The sequence below is a fragment of the Sabethes cyaneus genome, chromosome 2 (assembly GCF_943734655.1).
Source record: "Sabethes cyaneus chromosome 2, idSabCyanKW18_F2, whole genome shotgun sequence".
NCBI classification, from domain to species: Eukaryota; Metazoa; Arthropoda; class Insecta; order Diptera; family Culicidae; genus Sabethes; species Sabethes cyaneus.
The window spans coordinates 18,176,504-18,197,997 of NC_071354.1; the positions used below are offsets into that span (position 1 = coordinate 18,176,504).

The 21,494-nt window shown below is 42.2% G+C and overlaps 1 protein-coding gene across 1 annotated transcript; it reads left to right on the forward strand.

The window, feature by feature from the left end:
* Positions 1 to 8,013: 8,013 nt before the first annotated feature.
* On the forward strand, positions 8,014 to 18,390 carry LOC128735160 (titin-like). Its single transcript, XM_053829656.1, has 7 exons — positions 8,014 to 9,128; positions 9,213 to 11,890; positions 11,960 to 12,282; positions 12,342 to 12,483; positions 12,544 to 12,960; positions 13,024 to 13,297; positions 17,985 to 18,390. The coding sequence occupies exons 1-7, from the start codon at positions 8,014 to 8,016 to the stop codon at positions 18,388 to 18,390; spliced, it is 5,355 nt and encodes a 1,784-aa protein (XP_053685631.1).
* The last annotated feature ends 3,104 nt before the right edge of the window (positions 18,391 to 21,494 follow it).

The following is a 21,494-nucleotide window of genomic DNA, read 5'->3' on the forward strand; positions in this document are numbered from 1 at the left end:
TCTATAAAGAACATACAGACAGACAGAAAATCACGTTTATTGGTACAGATTCAATGTCACATAGACAAACGACCTGCTGCATGCATTCTGTTCTGATTTGGATTTACCAAAATTAGTAGCCGAAATTTCCTACAATAGGCGGTAATAGCATAGCATAGACAACCATACACATCATGGGTGGCTGATATGATGTACCCGTAAGTACACCATACACCTGGCCATGTCCTTATGATTGTAGAAATGGGTACGTTAGTTGAACACCAACTTTAAGAGGATGTGCAAAAACTCACGCAATCTTCATAGGTGTTCTTGTACCCAGTAATATACGATATGAATTAGGGCTGTCGGTATTGGGCGCTTTTGGTGAAAACCGGTATTTCGGTATTGGCGTAGAAAATACCGGTATTGGCAGATTATTCGAAATCAATAGAAATGTCGATGTTTTTCAGTAAATCTTTTTATTTTGAAACTTTAACTTCAGTATTGTTGCTTAGCAAAGTAGAATTTGAGGATCTATAATACTCTTAGCGATTTAATTCCGTTACTAGAACGAATTTTATTGCTAACACTTCCAACAATTGAAAAAAACTTCCGCTTTCATCGATGTCTGGAAAGGAATTTTCCTTTCATTTCTTCAAATTTATAGTAGGGAAACCCGCCTTTAATTATTTACAAAATATCTTGCATTGTAGCTTCCAGCATAATTAATGGCCCGGTCTCCTACAGCCTCTCAACAATTTTTTCTCCATCCCCAAATTAGAACTCCTGCATCACGTCATCCTCTTCATAATCTTTCTTAAATACCTTTTCTTCTCTGTTATCAATCCCACTATTCGAAGATTGTGGGATGCAGATTTCATCTCCTTGTTTAATCAATGTATCGTAACACGTAAGACTTGAAAAATATTCCAAATTCTTTCCTGGCAGATCCTTTGATGGCAAGAATGCTCAAAAAGCGCAAAGATCCTCGTATTGTGATCAGAACCCGGCATCGTCGAAACAAATAAATGAAGCTAACTTTCCCTTACCTTCGCGTCATACATGAAGCGACTTGTTTCATTTGTTGAACAGAACGTTTCAAGCCAGCTACAGCTGAAGCTACTGACTGTGTCGAATGGCGACGATTGACAATCAGGCACGATTTGTCGATGTTGAGTAGATTAATCATAATATGCGTTAAATTGTAGGAAATGAATTCAATTGCATTCAAAGTCTAGACTGACTTTTTTTTGAATATTTGATAGAGAAATACAAATGAAACTTTAAAACCGGTCGTCATGATGAAGTGAAAAGCGTCATTGAAACGCTGATTGAAGCCAGTTTTGAAACGAAGCTGCGCTGCTTCTGTTGAATCTGAAGCTTCATTACTTCATTCTTGAATAACAATTTACTATTGTAAGTGACGTTTCTGGGCCCTGATCTTGTTTCCTAAATTCGTTTTTTTGAGAGCTTCGAATAATTTGGTGGCATTTGAATATCAAGTTGTTCAAAAATAAATTGAAATGCGACGTCTGACTCATACAATGAAACATTTTTACAACAAAGTTACTCTACTGTGCCTTAAAAGGGTTCAAGAGCTACAATTATTTAATTCACAATTTCACTCTCTTCATTGTTACTAGTCGAAGAATCCCGTCGGCATTAACACCAAGTTGTTTTTCTAAGAGTTTTAGTTTTCCATTATCAAATTTAGTTCTTATTCGAATAAGGAGTTTTAAAAAACAAGTAGATTAGAAAATACCGGAAATACCGGTTTTTTGCCTATCCAAAACCGGTATTTCGGTATCCAAAAATTGGCCGGTATTACCGGTTTCGGTACTACCGGTACTACCGGTTAGACAGCCCTAAATTGGATATTAAATTCGAATTAAATTTAGAATTTAAATTGAATTCAAAATAAACATGAAATTTGGACTTGAAATAGTACTTGAAATTTTACTTGAAGTTAGGCTGGTATTGCATGTGAAATTTGGCTTGAAATCAGATTTGAAATTACACATAAAATTTGCGTTAAATTTTATAGAAAAGGTATGGCACGTTCCCCATTGTGTGTCCCGGGCACACCAGTGATGATATGTAACATTTTTAGTAGTGGCCAAAGCCCTAATTCTCCTATATAACTCAATGAGTTATAACTATCAGAATCTGTTACAAACTTGAAACTTTTGTTTTCACTTCCTGATCAGTTTATTTCCGATTTGTAACACAATGTGTTATAAATATCAGAATGTGTTATAAATTTGATGTTATCTTGTTATGCCCTCCTGATCGGGTATCCATACCTTTTTGGCCCTTATACAACAACATTAGTGTTCAAATGTTCAAATGTCATTCAATAATTAAATTGGAGTATTCATATTATGAATATAATATTAAAAATAAAATGAAATGCAACATAGGGTAGATGCTCCAGTAATGGAGGGATTATGTCGGGGGATAGTGTGTAAAGACAATTTGAACGCTCAATTTATCAGTTTCCAATTGAACTACATGATAATATGGTGCACCAGAGTGTTGGCTTTAAATACATACCAAAATTGTACCATTCTGTTGGTTAATATATCTAAAATATTGCTTTTCCTGACATTAGTATGTGCTCCTAAAGTAGTGGTAATGTTCCTATAATAGTGGAAAATTTGCCTATAATAGTGGAATGTTGTTTACCGCCTTAGCAACGCTTGCAATGAGCATGGCAGCAGGTGGATAACAACGTAGGCTTGTTAAAATGCTATGGATTGTTACGAATTTCTTAAGCAATTGCACTCTTTTGGACTGCTGAAAAGGAATTTGTAATTTTTGCACCAACATCTTGAATTTTAACTGTGCATCTTAGATAAAACTGTTAACAAATATATATTTAACAATAGAAAATGGAAATTATCTCGAAATCGGCCAAAATTATGATATATTTCGAGTTTCCACCACTACTAGTACTACCACAACTACTGGAGCATCTACCCTATACGGGAAAAATAGAACAATCTCACCATCAATCCGTCAAAAGAAAAATAATTACGTCAGTTTCCATCAGTGCATCTAATATCCAATAATAAATTTAATTTTTCCTTGCGATATCCACGTGCATTATTTAAGCTTGTTACGGCTAGAGTCTTAGTGGTACAGTAGGAGGTGCTTGATGAGCTAAAACGAAAAAAATAATTAAAATAACATATTATACTTACCTGCTACCAATGCCGTGTGGCTCAGCCGTCTGCATCTGGGAACGGCATCGGCATCGCACCTCCTAGCTTAGCTACTCAATAGAGCATTACCGGGTATGGCCGCGTGGAGGCGCTACGTAGGAGCTTGGGCTGGCAAAAGCTATGTTGGTCGCTTCCTCGTTTGCCTTCCCCATTTCATACCCTAGTAGCCGAAATTTCCTACAATGGTTCCAAAATGTAACCTTTTTCCTATTCCTTTTTCAAATGTCACAATTTTAGTTGAGATCCGGTAACGAAGTAAGCCATTCTTGTGATGAAACAGAAGCGTTGTACGGCCGTCATGTCAACTTTGCGAATGCATCTCTTGATTCTACCAATCAACTGTTGGCAATTTGTGGCTCTTCAGTTATTTTTGTAGACCAAGTAACTCAAAATCGGGGTCAAAATTTTCTCCAAACATTCGTCTGTTGCATCTTAATGGATAGCCAAACCATAATTCTCCTTCTGCGTCCATAATTTTGGCTGATCTCCCACTACCTTACTTGCGAATAGTTGTTGGGCATCTTAGGATATGGTAAACAGTCGAAGCCGCAACATATTCGCTTTTTAAATATTGTACTGTATACTTTTTGCCGAGATTTCTGTGACAGTTCGTAGAAGTGTAGAACACGCTCCCGTAATGCTTCTTGTTTCGACGCCATTTTTAGAAAAACTGGGCAAGCATAAACAAAACAAAAAATATTAACAAAAAGAGGAGAGAGAGAGAGCTAATACATACATACTCTCCAAAAAATTCCAAAATTTTAGTTGCCACCCGTTAGTGCAAATAAATGATACCTTGAAGTGTCTTATAGCAGCTGTCCGGCATTTTTAAGGCATGGCCTGTCAAACGGTTACTTTCCGACTTTAGCCAAATGTGCGTTTGGAATCTTTCCAAGTTCTCCGTAAGCAGCCGCACAGTTTTAAGTCCATAAGCAATTACTAATGTAATGCTGATCTTATAAATTATCAGTTTTGAAGGAAAAAGTATACTCGCAGTCGTTTTTGAAGCGCATTTTGACGCTCAAAATCATGGTTAGATCTACTTACTCATGTTGTGTCAGAGGTCACCAGCAATCCCCGAAAGATGTAATATTACGTCAAAATTTAACAAATTAAGAAAAATGACGAAAAATATGGTGTGATGAAAAAGTGATGGACAAATAATGAAAAAATGATGAAAACATTGTGAAAAATTATGCAGGCTTGCAGAGATAAGCAAGAAAAACATGTTATCATTGAATTCTACTGATCATTATATTATCTAAAGTAGATACTGTAGTAGACAAGAATATCTCCGTTCATCTAAGGAACCCGTCGATGCAGATATAATGAATCAAGACACTTCAGTTATACCTTTCAGTTATACCGTGCGTTTATTGAGAGCTCTGAAGAAACCCTACAGATACGTGCTTCGATCCCGACGTAAGACATTGAAATCAGAGGCTATAATATGCTGATTAAAGGCGTTCATAAAACGGGAAGTCGGTTCGGGCTATTAATAATTCCTGGAACGAAACGGTGCGGTGGGTCAAAGGTTCAGTTCTCAGTGCACCACTAGCCCTCACGGGCAGTTGATTGCTCACGAGTTATTTAAATCGCGAGTGGGTTATGCAGAAAGGCTGTACAATGCTGTGCGTTCCGAGTATGTAGGTAACAGAATGTCTTCACACAGCAAGGGCGGCTGTTTGTCTTACGCTTGCGTAAGTGGTGTGAGCATTGAATGCTATGCTTCTGATACTCGCTCGAGTGAGAGTACGCATCAATGGCTTTTCGCTCGATTTGCAACAGTGCCCTACTAGCACAGTTGTTCATTGGCGGAACTAGAGGGGGAGGTGACTAGGACAGATTTAGCCTTCCCTAGAAAAATGGACTTGGCCGACCAAATAAAATGGTCGAAAAAATGCCGGGGCTATTGACGTACCCTCCCAACCCACAGAAATGTGCGCTAGTTCCTCCAATGCAGTTATTACAAATTAGTTGTGGCAACCGATTAAGGACTAAATTCAGTCATAATTAAGTTTCTGCAACCATAAGTACGAAAAGTGTACTGCTTGGGTAAGGGTATGTTCGTGAAAAACACGATATCAGCAATCTTCTGGCTCAAATGAATCGTGTTAGTGTCCCTCCAAAGAGCGGAGGTGGTGGTAGAGTAGTGGCACTTCTCCGTTCCATCCAAGATTCCTGAGAACAAACCTTACAAACCCCTTCTTGGTTCTCCCGATACGCTGACTATGTGATACGTACTGCGGGTTTGCTTCTGACAGGACCTTCGTAAATCGCCAGTATTGCTTACGGATAGTCAAAGTCACTGTTCAATCTCCTGAACGGGGCTAACTTTCCTAGTGAATGTCATCACTAAACACTTATTCGTATTAACTTTTATTCCGCAGTTTTCACAGAACCTTACTAAATGCTCTGAATCGAGCTGTAGGCAGTCATCAATGGTCTTAATAGAAGATTTTCACGTCGTCGACATAAGCTAAAATGGTTGCGTGTAAGATATTTTCAGGCAGTTTGTTCATTAAAATCAGAAATAGTAATGGTCCTAAGTGGCTACCTTGTGGCACTCCTGAATGCACGATTAATGGGCAAGGTTTGTTGCCACAAAGTTTCACAAATTCGGACTTTTGAGATACGACCTTGACCAGTTAGATTGAGAGCTTCGAATGCCGAAGTCTTCAACTGCCTCTGAGATCGGAAGTAACTTGCAATGCAAGCCGTGAACACTGCGGTGATCTCGCAAAAGTTCATAGCCACTGATTTCTTCTTCCAGAATCCATGCTGTACAAGGAAAACGCGGTCAACTGTATTGTTATAAACCGATAACCCGAAAAGCTTCGGAATGGTCGATTGAATAGTAACTTCACGGTAACTTTCTACATCACCTCCAATTCCGTATTTTTTTATCGCAATGACGTGGGAACTCTTCCAGATTCCCGGAAAGCGAAGGAGAAGACTTTTTCAGGTACAGTTAGATTTCGAATTTGGCAACAAATGCGTGTCGCCTATGTTGCCAAAATCGAGACCCTTTTTTAATATGAAAAAATTGAATGTAAGTACGTTGAAAATTAACTTAATGTTATTAATCAACTATTGCAACCTTTTTATGTTTACAAAATCCGCCAAGATCTATTCGTGCGGTGCAAGTAAGTTTTTGGCGATCTGCGGTAAGACGTGGTCTTACTGCAATGAAAATATTATTGTGCGAAACCGCAAACTTTTTTTCATGAACACACTTAGGGAAATATTATTTCGTCATTTAAAGTATGTATGCGGAAACTGACTGATGTTTGAGCATATTTTTGGAAGTAAAATGTTTTATGTTTCCAAAAACTTGTTGCCAAAATCGAGGCATGCCAAAATCGAACCATGCCAAAATCGAAATCCCACTGTATCACCAATAAAGTTTTTGTGATTCTAAATAGTTTGATCCACGCGATTTACCATTTCGGAAAGATTATTAATCCTCCATTGCGTGTAGGATCCGTTGCAAATTTTCTGGAGCATCTGTTCATCATAAACTATTCTGTCCATTATTACAGTTTTATTACCTTTGTCCACCTTTAAATAAAATACAGGTTTTTCCTTCGATTCTTCAATAGTCTGATATCAAAGTTGTTTCCTTGACCAGGGAGCATCTTAGGAAGTTCTAAAAGGTTGCGCCTACTTCTTAACTTGTTCGATTAGAACTAAAAAGTAAAAGTAACAAAACAGGGCCTTGAAAGTGAAAAAATCATAAACGAGTGATAAAAAAATTATATAAAACAACGAAAAATTGAAAACCCATTCAAAACCAATTAAAAACCACACGAGACTGTAATGCTTTTCAGCGCTGTAGATCCTCGAATATCTAGTTAACATTGAAATGAAATACAGAAAGATATTTTCAATTGACGCTCCCTAGCAACCAACTTGAAAAAGATCTTCCCACAAGGTGATGCATGCGTAACCTACTGTAGAGCAAGCAAAAAAAAACAGATCACTGCTCAAGTGGGTGTAGCTATTAAAACAAACATTGGCAGAGAAACTCTAGACGTTAATTTAGAAGCACACCAGAAAAACTATGGGGACGCACTGTGCTTGACCGTCACCACAGCTGAGTTCCTGCTGTTTCTTTCTTTCTCTCTACCAAGAAAAACTCCACTGAAGAAGCGCGGCGCGTCAAAAAGGCAATGCCCTCAGTCTATTTTGGGTGTGCGTGCGGCAAAGACAGTCCGATTTTCTTCTTCCGACCACCGTTTTTCGTTTTTGTACTTGTCTTAGCTTCTAGCATAAACTGTTTAGCGGTAATGGTTTCAGTAGAAATATGTACGATATTTTTGGAACACGCGTATTGAAATTGCACAGGAGAAATTGGCGACATGCGTTAAGAAGTGCCTGCGTAAAACCGGTGCTAATTTTCAGATTTATTTGCTGCCCTTGGACTACTTCCACGACAATTTAAAATGAACGGTTTTGAATTATCATTCTGAAGAAATTTGTTATCCTTGCAAAACTATTCAATTGAGTACAGCAAAAACAAATGATGACGCACAGCTAGTTGGTAGCCTTTAAAAATTTGAACAACCGTCGAATTTGCTCACATTTCGCATCATCAGTTGGATGAACACAAAAAAATATATTTGACTCTTATTTATAGCTTGTTTACACCAAGCAGATGGTTGATGATGTGGGATAGAATGTTTCATCATGCGCGAAACCAGATGCTTTTCTATCTCGAAATTGCTACTCCAACAAATATTCACGTTTCTGGGGTTCAATAATTTGAAACATTTTCTTCTAATTTGCAGTACCATAAAAGACAACTCTGATGGCGAAGAAAGGGAAAGCCAAAAATGGACCTGTGAAAGCGGAGGCTACATCGGATGAAACAGCAGTAGTAGTAGCAGCTCCATCTGAAAGCACTCCCGTGGAAGTGGCGAAACCCGTGGAAGAACCAGTCAAAACCACTGTTCAAAAGCCAGCTGAAGTTCCTAAAATATCTGATGAGCCAGTGAAAGAAGCAGCAAAATCAGTGGAATCCAAGAAACCGAATACACCCCGACAAAAGCAAAAAGCTCCCCCAAAACCAAACGAAGAAGCAAAGAAAAAGGAACCTCAATCGAAAGAACCCCCAACCCAAGCACCCAATCCGCTGCAGAATGGAAACGTAACAATGGCAGAGTCTACCGCGCCCGAAGGTACTGCCAGTGAAGCCGAAGGCACTCAAACTATTAAACGAAAGCGTAATCGAAGACATCGTAAGAAGAAAACTCTCACTGAAGGTGGAGAAGCTGGCCAGCAGCAGCCACCGACGGCTACACAGCCAGGCTCATCCGATGAACAAAAGCCAAAAAAGGAGCACAAGAAGAAACGTGCGAAGAGACTGCGTGCTTTGGCCCTAGCTGAGGCAGCTGCCAACGCCCAGATAGCGGCAGCTGAAGGAGCCACGGAACAGCAACCGGACAAGATCGAACAGTTGCAGAAAAAAATTGAAATAGCCGAAAAAGTCCTCCAACAGGTCCAGCAGCAGACCCAAGAGGAACAAAAGAAAGTAGAAAATTTGAAACCAGAATCTCCGAAACAGCAGCAGAAGCAGAACAATAAACGCAACCGAAACGATTCCGAAACACAGAAGCTCGCTCAAAAGGAAGCCGAAGTAAAGAAAATTTCCGAAGAGAAGAAAGAGATCTTGAACGAAGCGAAAAAACTGCAAGAAACCAAAGCCCGAAAGCAGCAGGAGATTCAAAAGTTATTAGCCGAAAAAGCGCAAAAAGAAGAGGAAGCCAAGAAACTCATAGAGGAAAAGAATCGCAAAGAAGCCGAAGCGGCCAAGCTAAACGAGCAGAAAGCTCGCATTGAAGCGGTTGAGCAAAAGATTACCGAGTTGGAACAACTCAAAGTTGACCCCATCGCTAAGCAGCCACAACAGCAGCAACAGCAGCAGCAGCAGCAACAACAACAACAGCAACGTCCGCGAAAAGAGTCCGAATCAAACAAAAACAAAAAACAACAAGCAAAACAAGATAGTAAGGAATCCGATTCAGCAAAGAAAGCAACGGAGCAGAAAGGTAAACCCGAAGGCGGCGACAAAAAAGTCGCAGCCGATAATGGTGCTGCGGAAAAGTTAGCAACCGAAAAGTTAAATGCCGACAAGGCCGCTGCCGAAAAGAAGGCTGCAACTGAAAAGGCCGCTGCCGAAAAGAAGGCTGCGGCTGAGAAGGCTGCCGCTGAAAAAAAGGCTGCAGCTGAGAAGGTTGCAACCGAAAAGAAGGCCGCTGACGAAAAGGTGGCGGCTGAGAAAGCAGCCGCTAAGAAGGCCGCTGCAGAGAAAGCAGCAGCTGAGAAGGCAGCAGCTGAGAAAGTAGCGGCAGAGAAAGCAGCAGCTGAGAAAGCAGCAGCTGAGAAAGCAGCAGCTGAGAAAGCAGCAGCTGAGAAAGCGGCAGGCGAGAAAGCAGCAGCCGAGAAAGCAGCAAAAGCAGCAGCTGAAAAGGCAGCAGCTGAGAAAGCAGTAGCTGAAAAAGCGGCAGCTGAGAAGGCAGCAGCCGAGAAAGCAGCGAAAGCTGCAGCTGAAAAAGCAGCAGCCGAAAAAGCAGCGAACGCAGCAGCAGAAAAAGCAGCAGCTGAGAAGGCAGCAGCAGAAAAAGCAGCAGCTGAGAAGGCAGCAGCAGAAAAAGCAGCAGCTGATAAGGCAGCAGCTGATAAGGCAGCAGCTGAGAAGGCAGCAGCTCAGAAGGCAGCAGCTGAGAAGGCAGCAGCAGAAAAGGCAGCAGCAGAAAAGGCAGCAGCTGAGAAAGCAGCAGCTGAGAAGGCAGCAGCTGAGAAGGCAGCAGCTGAGAAAGCAGCAGCTGAGAAGGCAGCAGCTGCGAAAGCAGCAGCTGAAAAGGCAGCAGCTGAGAAAGCAGCAGCTGAGAAGGCAGCAGCTGCGAAAGCAGCAGCTGAGAAGGCAGCAGCTGAAAAAGCAGCAGCTGAAAAGGCAGCAGCTGAGAAAGCAGCAGCTGAGAAGGCAGCAGCTGAGAAAGCAGCAACTGAGAAGGCAGCAGCTGAGAAAGCAGCAGCGGAGAAGGCAGCAGCTGAGAAGGCAGCAGCTGAGAAGGCAGCAGCTGAGAAGGCAGCAGCTGAGAAAGCTGCAGCAGACAAGGCAGCAGCAGAGAAAGCAGCGGCAGAGAGAGCAGCAGCGGCTCAGAAAACAGCAACAGGCAAACTTGCTGCTGAGAATGTCGTCGCTGATAAAGTTAATGTTGAAAAGCTTGCTACTGAGAACAAAACTGCTGGAAAAGTCGCTGAACAACCCACAACTGATAATACTGCTGTAAAAATTACTGCACCAGAAAATGTTTCTGTTCAAAAGCCAACAGCTGAAAACGGAGCTGCAAAGAAAACTGAAGCCAAACAGAACGACAACAAACTTAAACCTGATCATAAAGGGAACAATAAGAAAAACAAACGGAGTCCGAAGAGTAGCGTTTCAGAAGACGAAAAATTGACCGGTCCAAAAAACGTGGAAAGCAGCGATTTTGTCTCATCTGTTAATCCCGAACCAGTTGTAGCAAAATCGCTAGAAACCGCTGCCATTGCTGCTGTAGCCCCAGCTTGTCCGGTTGCCGCTACTAAAGCAGAAGAAACTAAGCCCGGCTCACCAGAAAAGACTGTCTTGGCAAAGCAAATCACGACGGATCAAAAGAAGGCACCGACTGCAAAAAGCAACGGAAACGGTGCTAAACCGAAAACACCTCCACCACCGACGACTACGTCTAAGCCACAGACACCTTCAAAATCACCTGAAAAGACACTGCCGAAAGTCACTACCCCCACTCCAATCAAAAAGGCACCTTCTCCACCGAAAACAGTTCCTTCTCGGGCCTCGCCAAAACCTGCAACTCCTCCAACAACTCCAAATCCTACCAAGAAACCCGAACTCCCACCAAAACCTGAATTCCTAAAGAAGAAGTCTCCTTCAGTAGAAACGGACAAGCAGCCAGTCGCTAAAACGTCAACACCGCCTGCAGTTGCGCCCGTTCCTGCCCCAGAGACTACGACGCCACAGGTACCAACTGCATCTCCTGCTCCATGTCCTGCCCCTGAACCTTCCAGTATCGTTCCTACAAGTCCCTCCACCGATCTTCCCACGCCGGATGCAAACGCCGCGGCTGCAACCCGACTAACGGAAGAATTAAATGGAGCAGGCGCCAGAAAACCCGCAGTCAGTCCGAGCAAGGTAAAATCACTTCCCAAAAAGCCAGAAGTTCCACCGAAACCGGACATCCACAACAAAAGTGCAGCCAAGATGAAGACTCCTATCAAGCAGCCCGCAGCCGCTGGATCGAAGGCCCCAACGGTAACGAACGACCCGATACAGAATGTAAACGTGACATCAATTCAGTCTGATTCTAGGTCCCCGGCCACGGAGCAAAGTAGATCGGAAGCATTTAAGAAAAATATGGAAATTATTTCCACCCTTGCCGATATCCTTCTATCCTATCCTAAGAAAAAGAAAAATCCCCCCTCCTCAGACAATCCTAACTCATCCAGCGCAATCACACCATCCAGTAGTACAGCAAACACCAATCCGAACCAACCGCCGGTAGATGCCGACAAACCACAAGAATCAAAAGCCAAAAAACCGAAATCGAATCTGAATCTCGATCGTATACTGTCCATTTTGCAAAGTACCCAAAGGCCTGCGAAAACTAACGACGCTGAGGCAAGTGGCCCTCACGGTTCTGGTTCTCAAAGTGCACGCAAAGCACAACCATCATCCTCATCTTCGTTACCAGCATCCGCATCTATGACACCCCCTGTCACATCAGTGCCAAAGCCGATTGTAGATCCTAGCTCGCCCCAACAAGCCCTTTTAACCAAAGATGCTATCCGTATTTTGATGCCTACCTTGCAGGAGGTTAACGTGAAGTTCAACGTTGAAAAGCAGCTCGCGGCGCTCAATGCGACCGCAGCTGCCGCTAAACTGATGCCAAAGACTCTTCCACCCGGTACGAACACAACCGAGGAAGACGAGCTCGAAGAAGAACTAGACGAAGAGGAAGAATCCATCGAGTACAAGTTTGCACCTCGTCCGGTATTCCTGGCCACCAATTGTCAAGTATATGTCTGGAGCATTCCCTACCGGAATGGCGTGCTTTCATTTTGTTTTATCCATAGGTATGTAAAAACCCGCTAAAAAGCATGGTTCAGTGTGAAGTTTGCCGCATGGTTTCCTACTGCGGAGAAGATCATCGGCGAGCAGATGCCAGCAACCACAGAGATCTTTGCAGTATCATAGCAGAGCTCGCAAAGCGAAGAGGTATGCCCCTCGTTCCGTACTTATCGAGGTCCTTTCTTTTATATTGTACCCTTTATTCAGGTGGTCACATCTACAACATGGCACACAAGTTAACAGACGACGAGTACCGCAATCTTCGCGTCCATACACTGAATCAATCGGAGCAGATGTTAAAACGACCGCTTCAACCATTCGAACGGGAAGTCCTCCTTTTCCCCCGGACGTGCTGTTCACCCAGTTGTCGTGAGTGGAGACAGGACCTTCTCACAGAATGTAAAGAATGTCGCCAAATATCGTATTGTGCCGAGCATCCGGAACACCTCTTACCAACGCACAAAAGCTGGTGCAAATCGTTTTTCCTCTTCCAAAAGCTCATTCTTCGTCAGAAACTTCTCGGTCGCATCGAGCCGGAACTACCGATTCGCATAGCTGGAAAAACGTTCACTCTCCCACCAAACATCGATGAAGTCATCAAACTGCTCTACAAAAACTCAAATGGTATGTTACTCATCGAATTGTCGCCTCCATTTTAAATGACTTACAGGTTCTCATCGTGCACAGCACTTCGAGACGAATGTGTTTACGCAACGTTGACACAGATCGCCACTGCACCGCTGACCGCACTGCACGGCTACCTGCAGACCGGTCTGAAGCCGACGGAAACCTTCACCATCCATCTGGTCGGCGCCGAGTTGCAGTTTGAAGGCGACACCCTGGACAAGTGGGAAGCATTCTTCCTTCACATCGTACCGGAAATCACCGAACTGCGGATCGTGTTTGTGGGACCCGAGCTGAACGTCGAGAATCTACCGATCGATATCATCAGTCGAATTCGGTGAGTGCGTTAGTGAGTGAGTGATCCTGTTACCGTATAAATAACGGTCTGTAACGGCTTTCGGCCGGTTCCTTTCCTACCGACTGTTTTCTTAAGTAACATTTCCTAGCTTGGACCCAGTCATGTTCTATTTCTGTTTTCCATTGAACCCATTTTAGGGTAATTTGGGCTTAATAAGTGTAGTGTAGTTCGTAACGTAGCTGGCTTCACTACAGCTTAGGTTTGCGGAGATGAATAATATCAAACTTGTTTCCATGTTTTTCCCTGATTGTGCTAACTGTCGCCCAAATGCGTGATCAAATGGAGATGAATTTAATTCTAATGTTTTAATTTGTGTTTGTAACAACGGAACAAATTAAAGTGGTCCAGAATCGTAGGTCTTGAATCTACTGGGTGATCACACAGCTTCTTCCGCTTATCGCGAAGACCACTACATATTCCTGGTTCTCCACAGAAAACAGTTTTGGTGGCAGGGCTGTCCTGCACTGAGTGCACCTGTTTTGCTTTTTTAACTGTAACACCTCAACCACGTAAAATTCGAAAATGTTATGTATGTGACATTTATAAAGTCCATTATTATCCATAAGATTGCTGAACTAAGTATTGCTCTATTTTAAGTAATTACGGCGCACTCCCAGTTCACACTGGGCGCTCTCTGCGCACCACCCAATGTGAAGTGAGAGTGCGTCGTAAATACTTAAAATAGAGCAATAATTAGTTCAGCAATCTTATGTATAATAATTGACTCTATAAATGCTCCATACCTAAAATTTTCGAATTTTGCTTGGCAGAGGTGTTACAGTTAAATAATCAAAATAGGTGCACTGAGTGCAGGACAGCCCTGTTTGGCGATCAGATATTCTGACTATGAGCTCAACCTTCAGCAACATGTCACGTTGTATCACGGCATATTTGTGTACACTCAAGTCGCTTTTACGCGAAGAATACGTTTCGCGTAAATCAAAATCGCGTAAATTCCGAAATTCGCGTAAAAAATCCGCGTAAATTTCAAAATTCGCGAAAAGAACAAAAATTTGAGTAAAAAAAATTGTGGATTCTAACACTACGTGAAAAAATAGACTAATTGAGCACATCCGCGTTAATTCCGAAAATCGCGTAAAAAACCACGTAATTTCCTAAATTCGCGTAAAAAGACCGCGTAAATTCCGAAATTCGCGGTAAAAATAGTCGCATAAAAAACAAACCGCGTAAAAAGCGACTTCAGTGTATTTGATATTCTTCTTGTGTCCCGTACAGAGTAAGCACGACACGACTATGCTCACATTCGTTCAAATACGCAGCCCTGCTTCCGGCGAAAAAGTGCTGCTTGAAATGGAAAATTCACTCTGGTATCGTTACCAGCTATGTCAAAGGAATTTGTCTTCTATCGAGGTTGTTTTATAACGAGGATGTCTTATATCAAGGTATCCCTGTAGTGAGCCAAGACGAGGTCCGACTAAAAGACTACATCCTCCTTCGCGTAATACTTCGTTTGTTAAAGCCATCAACTTCCGGGAGACACCTCGTCCTGTATAACTTCCCGATCATAGCAAGCCCCGAAAAAAAAGAACGGCGGCTTGAACATTCCCTTCTTGCTGATCGTCAGCCACAAAATGACCTTCTTCGGGAACTTGATGTGGGAGATATGTTTGACGTCATCGCTTGCCTAATTGATGGGGGAGTGTGCGCTGCCATTCATTTTTATTCATCGTCACGTAGGCCTCGATATTCATTATGATAACGACGTCAGACTTTGCCGGAAATATGTTTTTCACCCGCTTCCACATAAAAATATGCATTTTGGTCAGGTCCTTCTTTATTGTTTGATTGGCTGCTGCAACCTCCAGGTCCAAGGCGTCGAACGATGAGGTTATTTTGCTCTCACTCTCCTGGTAAGCTTCTGTTGTATTTTATGGCCGCGCAGCGCCATCAGCACTGGCGGCCAGAGCCAGGCCGTTCGACACTCTCGCCTTTCTCCAGAAGGGAGAGGAAGTTGCAAATGCCGGATCGGCTATATTCGGTGGACATGAAGTGCTTCACGATGTCCATCTTCTTGATGAACAAAGCAACGAGCGTAGTTGTATGACTGTTCACGCCATGACCACTAATAACGCTGTCAATTTAGTTCAATGTTGGATGGTTGAAGCGGTCTTGATACGGCGGAAGCACTAAAGAATTTCACCAGGGTAGAAATCTCAAAGCATACCATAAGAATTTGGCTTGTACTGTTTCCAACCTGGAGGACCAAATTCCAGTGAAGTGCTCCAAACTATAGCAGCATACTCTAGAATAGAATGCACCCGGTGGCAAGATAATTGCACGAAAAACGCTGAAATCCGTCCGTTTTTTGATGCATACGTTATAGACTGGACCCCTTAGAAAGGAATATTAAATTCCACTGGGCGCCCATTAAATAGTTTTTAAAAATTTTTATGTAAAATAGACACATTCCAGCGTTACGGGACACAATTAGCACCCATTGTTGCCGTATGAATCGCCTCCTGTTTCACCAATTTTTTGGCAAATACCTTGTAAAATAACTGTTTAAAGAGTACTTTATTTTCCACTGGAATGACAGGGATTTGATGTAACAGAAATGGAATGGGTCTAAAGGGTAATACTTAATCATACAGCCCGTACGACATACTTCGTACACGGCTTCAATTCTAGCTTATCCAATTATCGCTGAACGGGCACCAAACGACCAAGTTTGTTTCAAGAACAGATCGCATCAAGTAATAGTGAAGTGATCGAAGGTACATCCATGGGTTTGCAAAGTTCTTTAGGTACCTTAACTATAAACGGAAGCTGTCGATTAGCCTTGGCGATTATTTCACTTTAGTGTGATCTAAATGGAAGCGAAATATCCAACATTACACCCAAAGCACGAACCAGGTTTAGGGCTGGAGAAAGTTACTGTCGGACGGACTACACATGGTATAGTTAAATGTAACTGGGTTAAACTTTCCATGAAATAAAATCACACAACACTTTTCGATGGTAACGATCAGTCAGTTAGGTACAGGAACACTATTGAATAAAAATGTCAACTAATCGCTGGAGCTCAAAACAGTCAATACTTTTTATTCCTGACAATCTCAAACAGTTCGATATCGTCAGCAAAAAGCATGCGGCAATCATCCGGAAGTAAAAGCGAAACGTCGTTGACAAACAGCATGATTAGCAATGGTCCAAGATTACTGCCTTCTGAATTACCAGAGAGATTTGAGAAATTTGCAGACTATTCTTTCCCCATCTTCCCAAAGAGTATTCGATTTAACAGATAGAATTAAAACCATATATCATTAATCATACCAATATGGACACCCATGCTCATGTTCCTGTGAATAGTAAAATTTAATTAAGAAAATAGTTTCGACTGTTCTTCCATTCAACGTTGGTGGCTTTTCTATGCGACTTCATGTAGAGCGAATATTACTAAATTGCACAAACTCAGGTCCAAGACTTTTTGTCCAAAAACCTTCATGGGTATAGTCTTTATTTGTAGTACTAAAATTGTTTGACGAGAGAAATTTGAAAAGACACTTACCTCGATTGTTGATACAGAAATTCTGCCATCGCAGCTAATGATGATTTGCTGCAAAGCTGCAATCTTTTGGATAGGCACTCATAATAAAGGTAGTTAATATTTCAACAGTAACCGCAGCGATGTCCCACTTGATTAACTGCGTGTAATAAAAAAAGAAAATTATTTAATAAACCATTTGCTCCTCGAAAGTCGTACTTCTCATCATAAAATAGCATATATTGGAATGGTATTTGAATAGTTTTAGTACTTTTCTAACCTATTCCTCTTGGATCGTGAAAGCCGAAATTACGGTTATAGGGGATCTTACAAAGAATTTCATTAAAATTTTCCTGGTCACAAAATGGTAAAATTCTGCCTGTAGAAATGATATTTCATTCGTTAAATTTACTTACGAAAAGCATTATTAATGAGTGTTTTGGATTTATTATTCAAGAGCAATAAAAATCGACCGACATATTTTGTAACAATATATTGTAAAACTATCAAAAGGAAATTAGTAAAAACCTGCAACTAGATAGATCAAAGTCCATTAAAAATTTATAGTACTGCATCTTTCCCTATTCAGACGATTTGTTTACATAAATCCGGGTCATAGCGATAAACAAATTGCTGTCAAAGGTTATTTCTCATATCATTGTTAAACCTTCCACTTATTGCAATTAAATTTATTTTCTAGTGTGTGCTATTCAATCGTTCCTTCCATACCTATTCAGCGTATTACTGGCTGAAAATCTATTGTCAATCGATTTCAACAAACCAAAACCAAAAAATTCTTACAGTAGAAAAACCATACCATCACTGCTATTACTATTGCATGTTATTGTGGAATAAAATGTGATCATGTTCAGTTCCTTTTCCAGAACCTTTAATTCTGTGTAGCCAGTGATAACCTATCTCTCGTAAATCTCTAACTGTTCAAGCAGAAGTATTTTAATCAGTAAAAGTAGTACCGAATTGACCAATTCATAATCTGCTTGATTAAAAACCAAATTCGAAAAACAAAGTGCAAAACTGAAATCTGCTTGGACGACTGTGAACTCCGCTAATACCCTGACAAAGGTAATTATAAACATTCGTACGCCGCCTCTGAACCCTGCTTTGCGAAGATCTTCCCTAACATATTTCTTCGTGTTCCAGAATGTGCCGCACTTGTCGTCTCAAGTGCCGTATCGTGAAATTTGACTTCCAGTGTCGTCAATTCTATCACGACTACCGCCAGGACTCCTGCTACAGTCTTCCGAACTTGATTTGCTTCTTCAATCCCGGCTTGCATCGGCCTACCGGTTTCGGCTGTTTGAACACTTGGCCAAAAACCATACTAGCCGCTACCGGTGCTAGCTGTCCCCTTGTGGTTACGGCGTACACGGAATACGAATGCCCGCTGGATCTGGCACGGCTACAACAGGAAACTAAACGACCCTTGGAAATCGTCCAGCAACCGACTTTGAATCCCTTCGCTTCACAGAGACCAGACCGTAATTTTATCTCAGCGGAGATCGCACCGCTGATCTTTAAAAACTTTTACTATTTTGTGGTGAAATAGAGCTAAAATAAATCATTTTCCAAAATTGGGATCCTCATCCCAAAGTGTATAGGAACCTTCTCTAAGTTTACTGTTTGTTTGAATAAATCAATATATGAATTATGTGATCCTTTTATCCGTTTACATTAGTGAATTTAGAGGTAATGGCACATTTACTTTGTAAATTAAAAGAAATGTAACATCAAATTTTAATACTTTTTCTATTTTCAATCTTTCTTTCGAATTAGAATGTGCCGAACCTGCCGCATGAAGTGCCGCGGAGTAAAATTCGACTTCCAGTGCCGACGGTTCTATCACGACTACCAGCGAGACCGCAGCTGCTACACGAAACCGAACCTTGTATGTTTCTTCAACCCAATCCTGCATTCGACGGTCAGTTTTGCCGGATTCGACACCTGGCCCGCTACCCTGGAAGCGGTTGCTGCCGCAAACTGTCCAGTTGTCGTCAGCTCCTATACGGAACTCGACTGCCCGCTGGATCTAGTTCGATTCCAGAAGGAAGCGGCACGTCCGCTGGAGATTATTCAACAGCCAGCGCTTAATCCGTACAGATCCAAACGGCCCGAACGTAACTTCATATCCGATGAGATTGTACCATTGATCTTTAAAAACTACTACTACTTTGTGGTGAAATGACACGATACAACTTTGATATATTCAGTAACTATAATCTACCTCCACACTCTGACAGTATCACTAATAATTTCCATATTTTTCTGTAGAGAGCGTAATCAGAAAAGTATAATTTGTCTCATCCATTGTCAATCGTAATAAATCGCAAATTTAAAATGTACAGAGTTTTGAGTTTACTGTATAAAAAAAACCATCCGAATGGAGCACCCAATACAAAATCTAAATTTGCAGAAAGAACTTAGAACCTTAGAACTTTGGAAAACGTTTAACTTGCCTGTCAGGTAGCCTTCCCTTCCGCATCACCTCAGCACCTGTGACTCGGGTGGATTTGAAGATATTTGCGGGGGAGCGCAAAGATGGTTACGTCACTTGTCACTCACATACACCACCAAAGATGGTCCTAAGCACACGACGTTCAAAAATGGCCAGAGGACTACCAGTCTCATTAGCGTTCTGTACATGGTACATTTGGTGCGGGAATGAAGGCTGAAAATTAAATAAAAGAAATCTTATCCAATTTTATTCTACTATGTATATTTTATTCTTGACAGATACGTATTTCGCCTACGACTTGCAGGCTTCCTGCAAGTCGTAGGCGAAATACGTATCTGTCAAGAACAAAATATAGGTACATAGTAGAGGGTTTCCAGGCTTCGTATTCTACTAACATGCTCCAAAAATTTCAGACGAGAATGAAGGTTACCAGAGCTTAGGGTCTTGTGGAGTAAGCACGGCCTCCGGCAATAATACGTCTGCGTATTTCTCTGCTGCAGTTGTCATCAACGACCCGAGGTATACAAATTCGTCTACCACCTCGAACTCGTCCCCGTCGACTAGCACACTATGGCCTATGCGAGCTCGATCGAACTCGGTTCCTCCTGTTAACAGGTACTTGATTTACTACTTGATTTACCGTTACTGCTTCACGTTTCAGTTTGGTATACTGCTCAGCAGCCGCCTCCTACGTCCTTCCAACAATGTTCACGTCATTAACGAAACAGATAAATTAGCTAGATTTATTGACGATCGTGTCCCGCATATTAAAACTCGCACCTTTCGCAACATCTTCTAGTGCAATGTTGAACAGGAGACTTAAAATACTATCGCCTTGTAGAAGTTCACTGCGTATTTCAAACGGATTTGATAACGTGCCTGTTATCCTCACACAGCACTGTACACCGTCCATCGTGGTCTTAATCAGTCTTGTCAACTTCCCGGCTTTCCTGGTACTCGTCCATAATTTTCTTTAGCTCTTCACGGTCAATAGTATTATTGGCAGCCTTAAAATCTATAAAAAGTTGGTGCGTAGGGAATTGGTACTCGCGACGCTTTTTGAGGATCTGTCGCAGCACAAGGGTTTGGTCCGTTGTTGATCGCCCGTCCACAAAACCGGCTTGATAACGTCCCACAGATCTACTTGCTAGCGACGATAGACAGCGAAAGATGATCTGAGAAAATACTTTATAAGCGACGTTGAGAATGGTGATTACTCGATGGTTCTCAAATTCCAACTTATCGCCCTTCCTGCATATTGGGCATATTACTCCCTCCTTCCACTCCTCCGGTAGCTGTTCTGTTTCCCAGATCCAGACTATCAGCCGTTGCAGAAAGGTTTCCTACCTGTGCTACTTCCACCTTTCGATCACCTTACGTTCATCCGACAAGATCCCTCCTGTCGTGACGCTTCTTAATGCTTAATCAGCTCCAGGCCGTAGTTTCCTCTACTGTACGAAGAAGCCGACTCCATTCCACTCGGTCCATGACCGCAATTCGCCAACCACGTAGTCTGTGTCGTGTCCGCAGGTCGCCTTCCACTTGATCAATCCATCTTGCTCGCTGCCCCGCCGTCTCGTTCCAGTCGGATCGTTATTGAGAACTTTTTTAACCGGACAGTCGTCCGACATCCTCACGACATGTCCAGCCCATCGCAGGCGACCGATTTTTGCGATGGCAGCGATGGGTGGTTCCCTAAGCAGCTGATGCAATTCATGGTTCATTCGCCTCCTCCACGTTCCGTCTTCCATCTGCACTCCGCCGTAGATGGTGCGCAACACCTTCCGTTCGAAAAAACTAAGGGCGCGTTGGTCCTCCACGAGCATAGTCCATGTCTCATGGCCGTAAAGGACTACCGGTCTAATCAGCGTCTTGTAGATTGTTTACTTCGTGCGGTGGCGAATTTTGTTCGATCGCAGCGTCCTACGAAGTCCAAAGTAGGCACGATTTCCTGCCATAATGCGTCTTTGTATTTCTCTGCTGGTGTCGTTGTCTGCGGTAACCAGTGAGCCCAGATACACGAACTCTTCTACAACTTCGATTTCATCACCGTCTAATGAATCCGGGGAGGGAGGTCAGCATTCACTTCTCTAGAGCCTCTTCCTTTCATGTATTTTGTTTTCGATACATTAATGACAAGTCCAATCCGTTTGGCTTCAGCTTTCAGTCCGATGTCCGATTTCCGCCATCCTCTATGG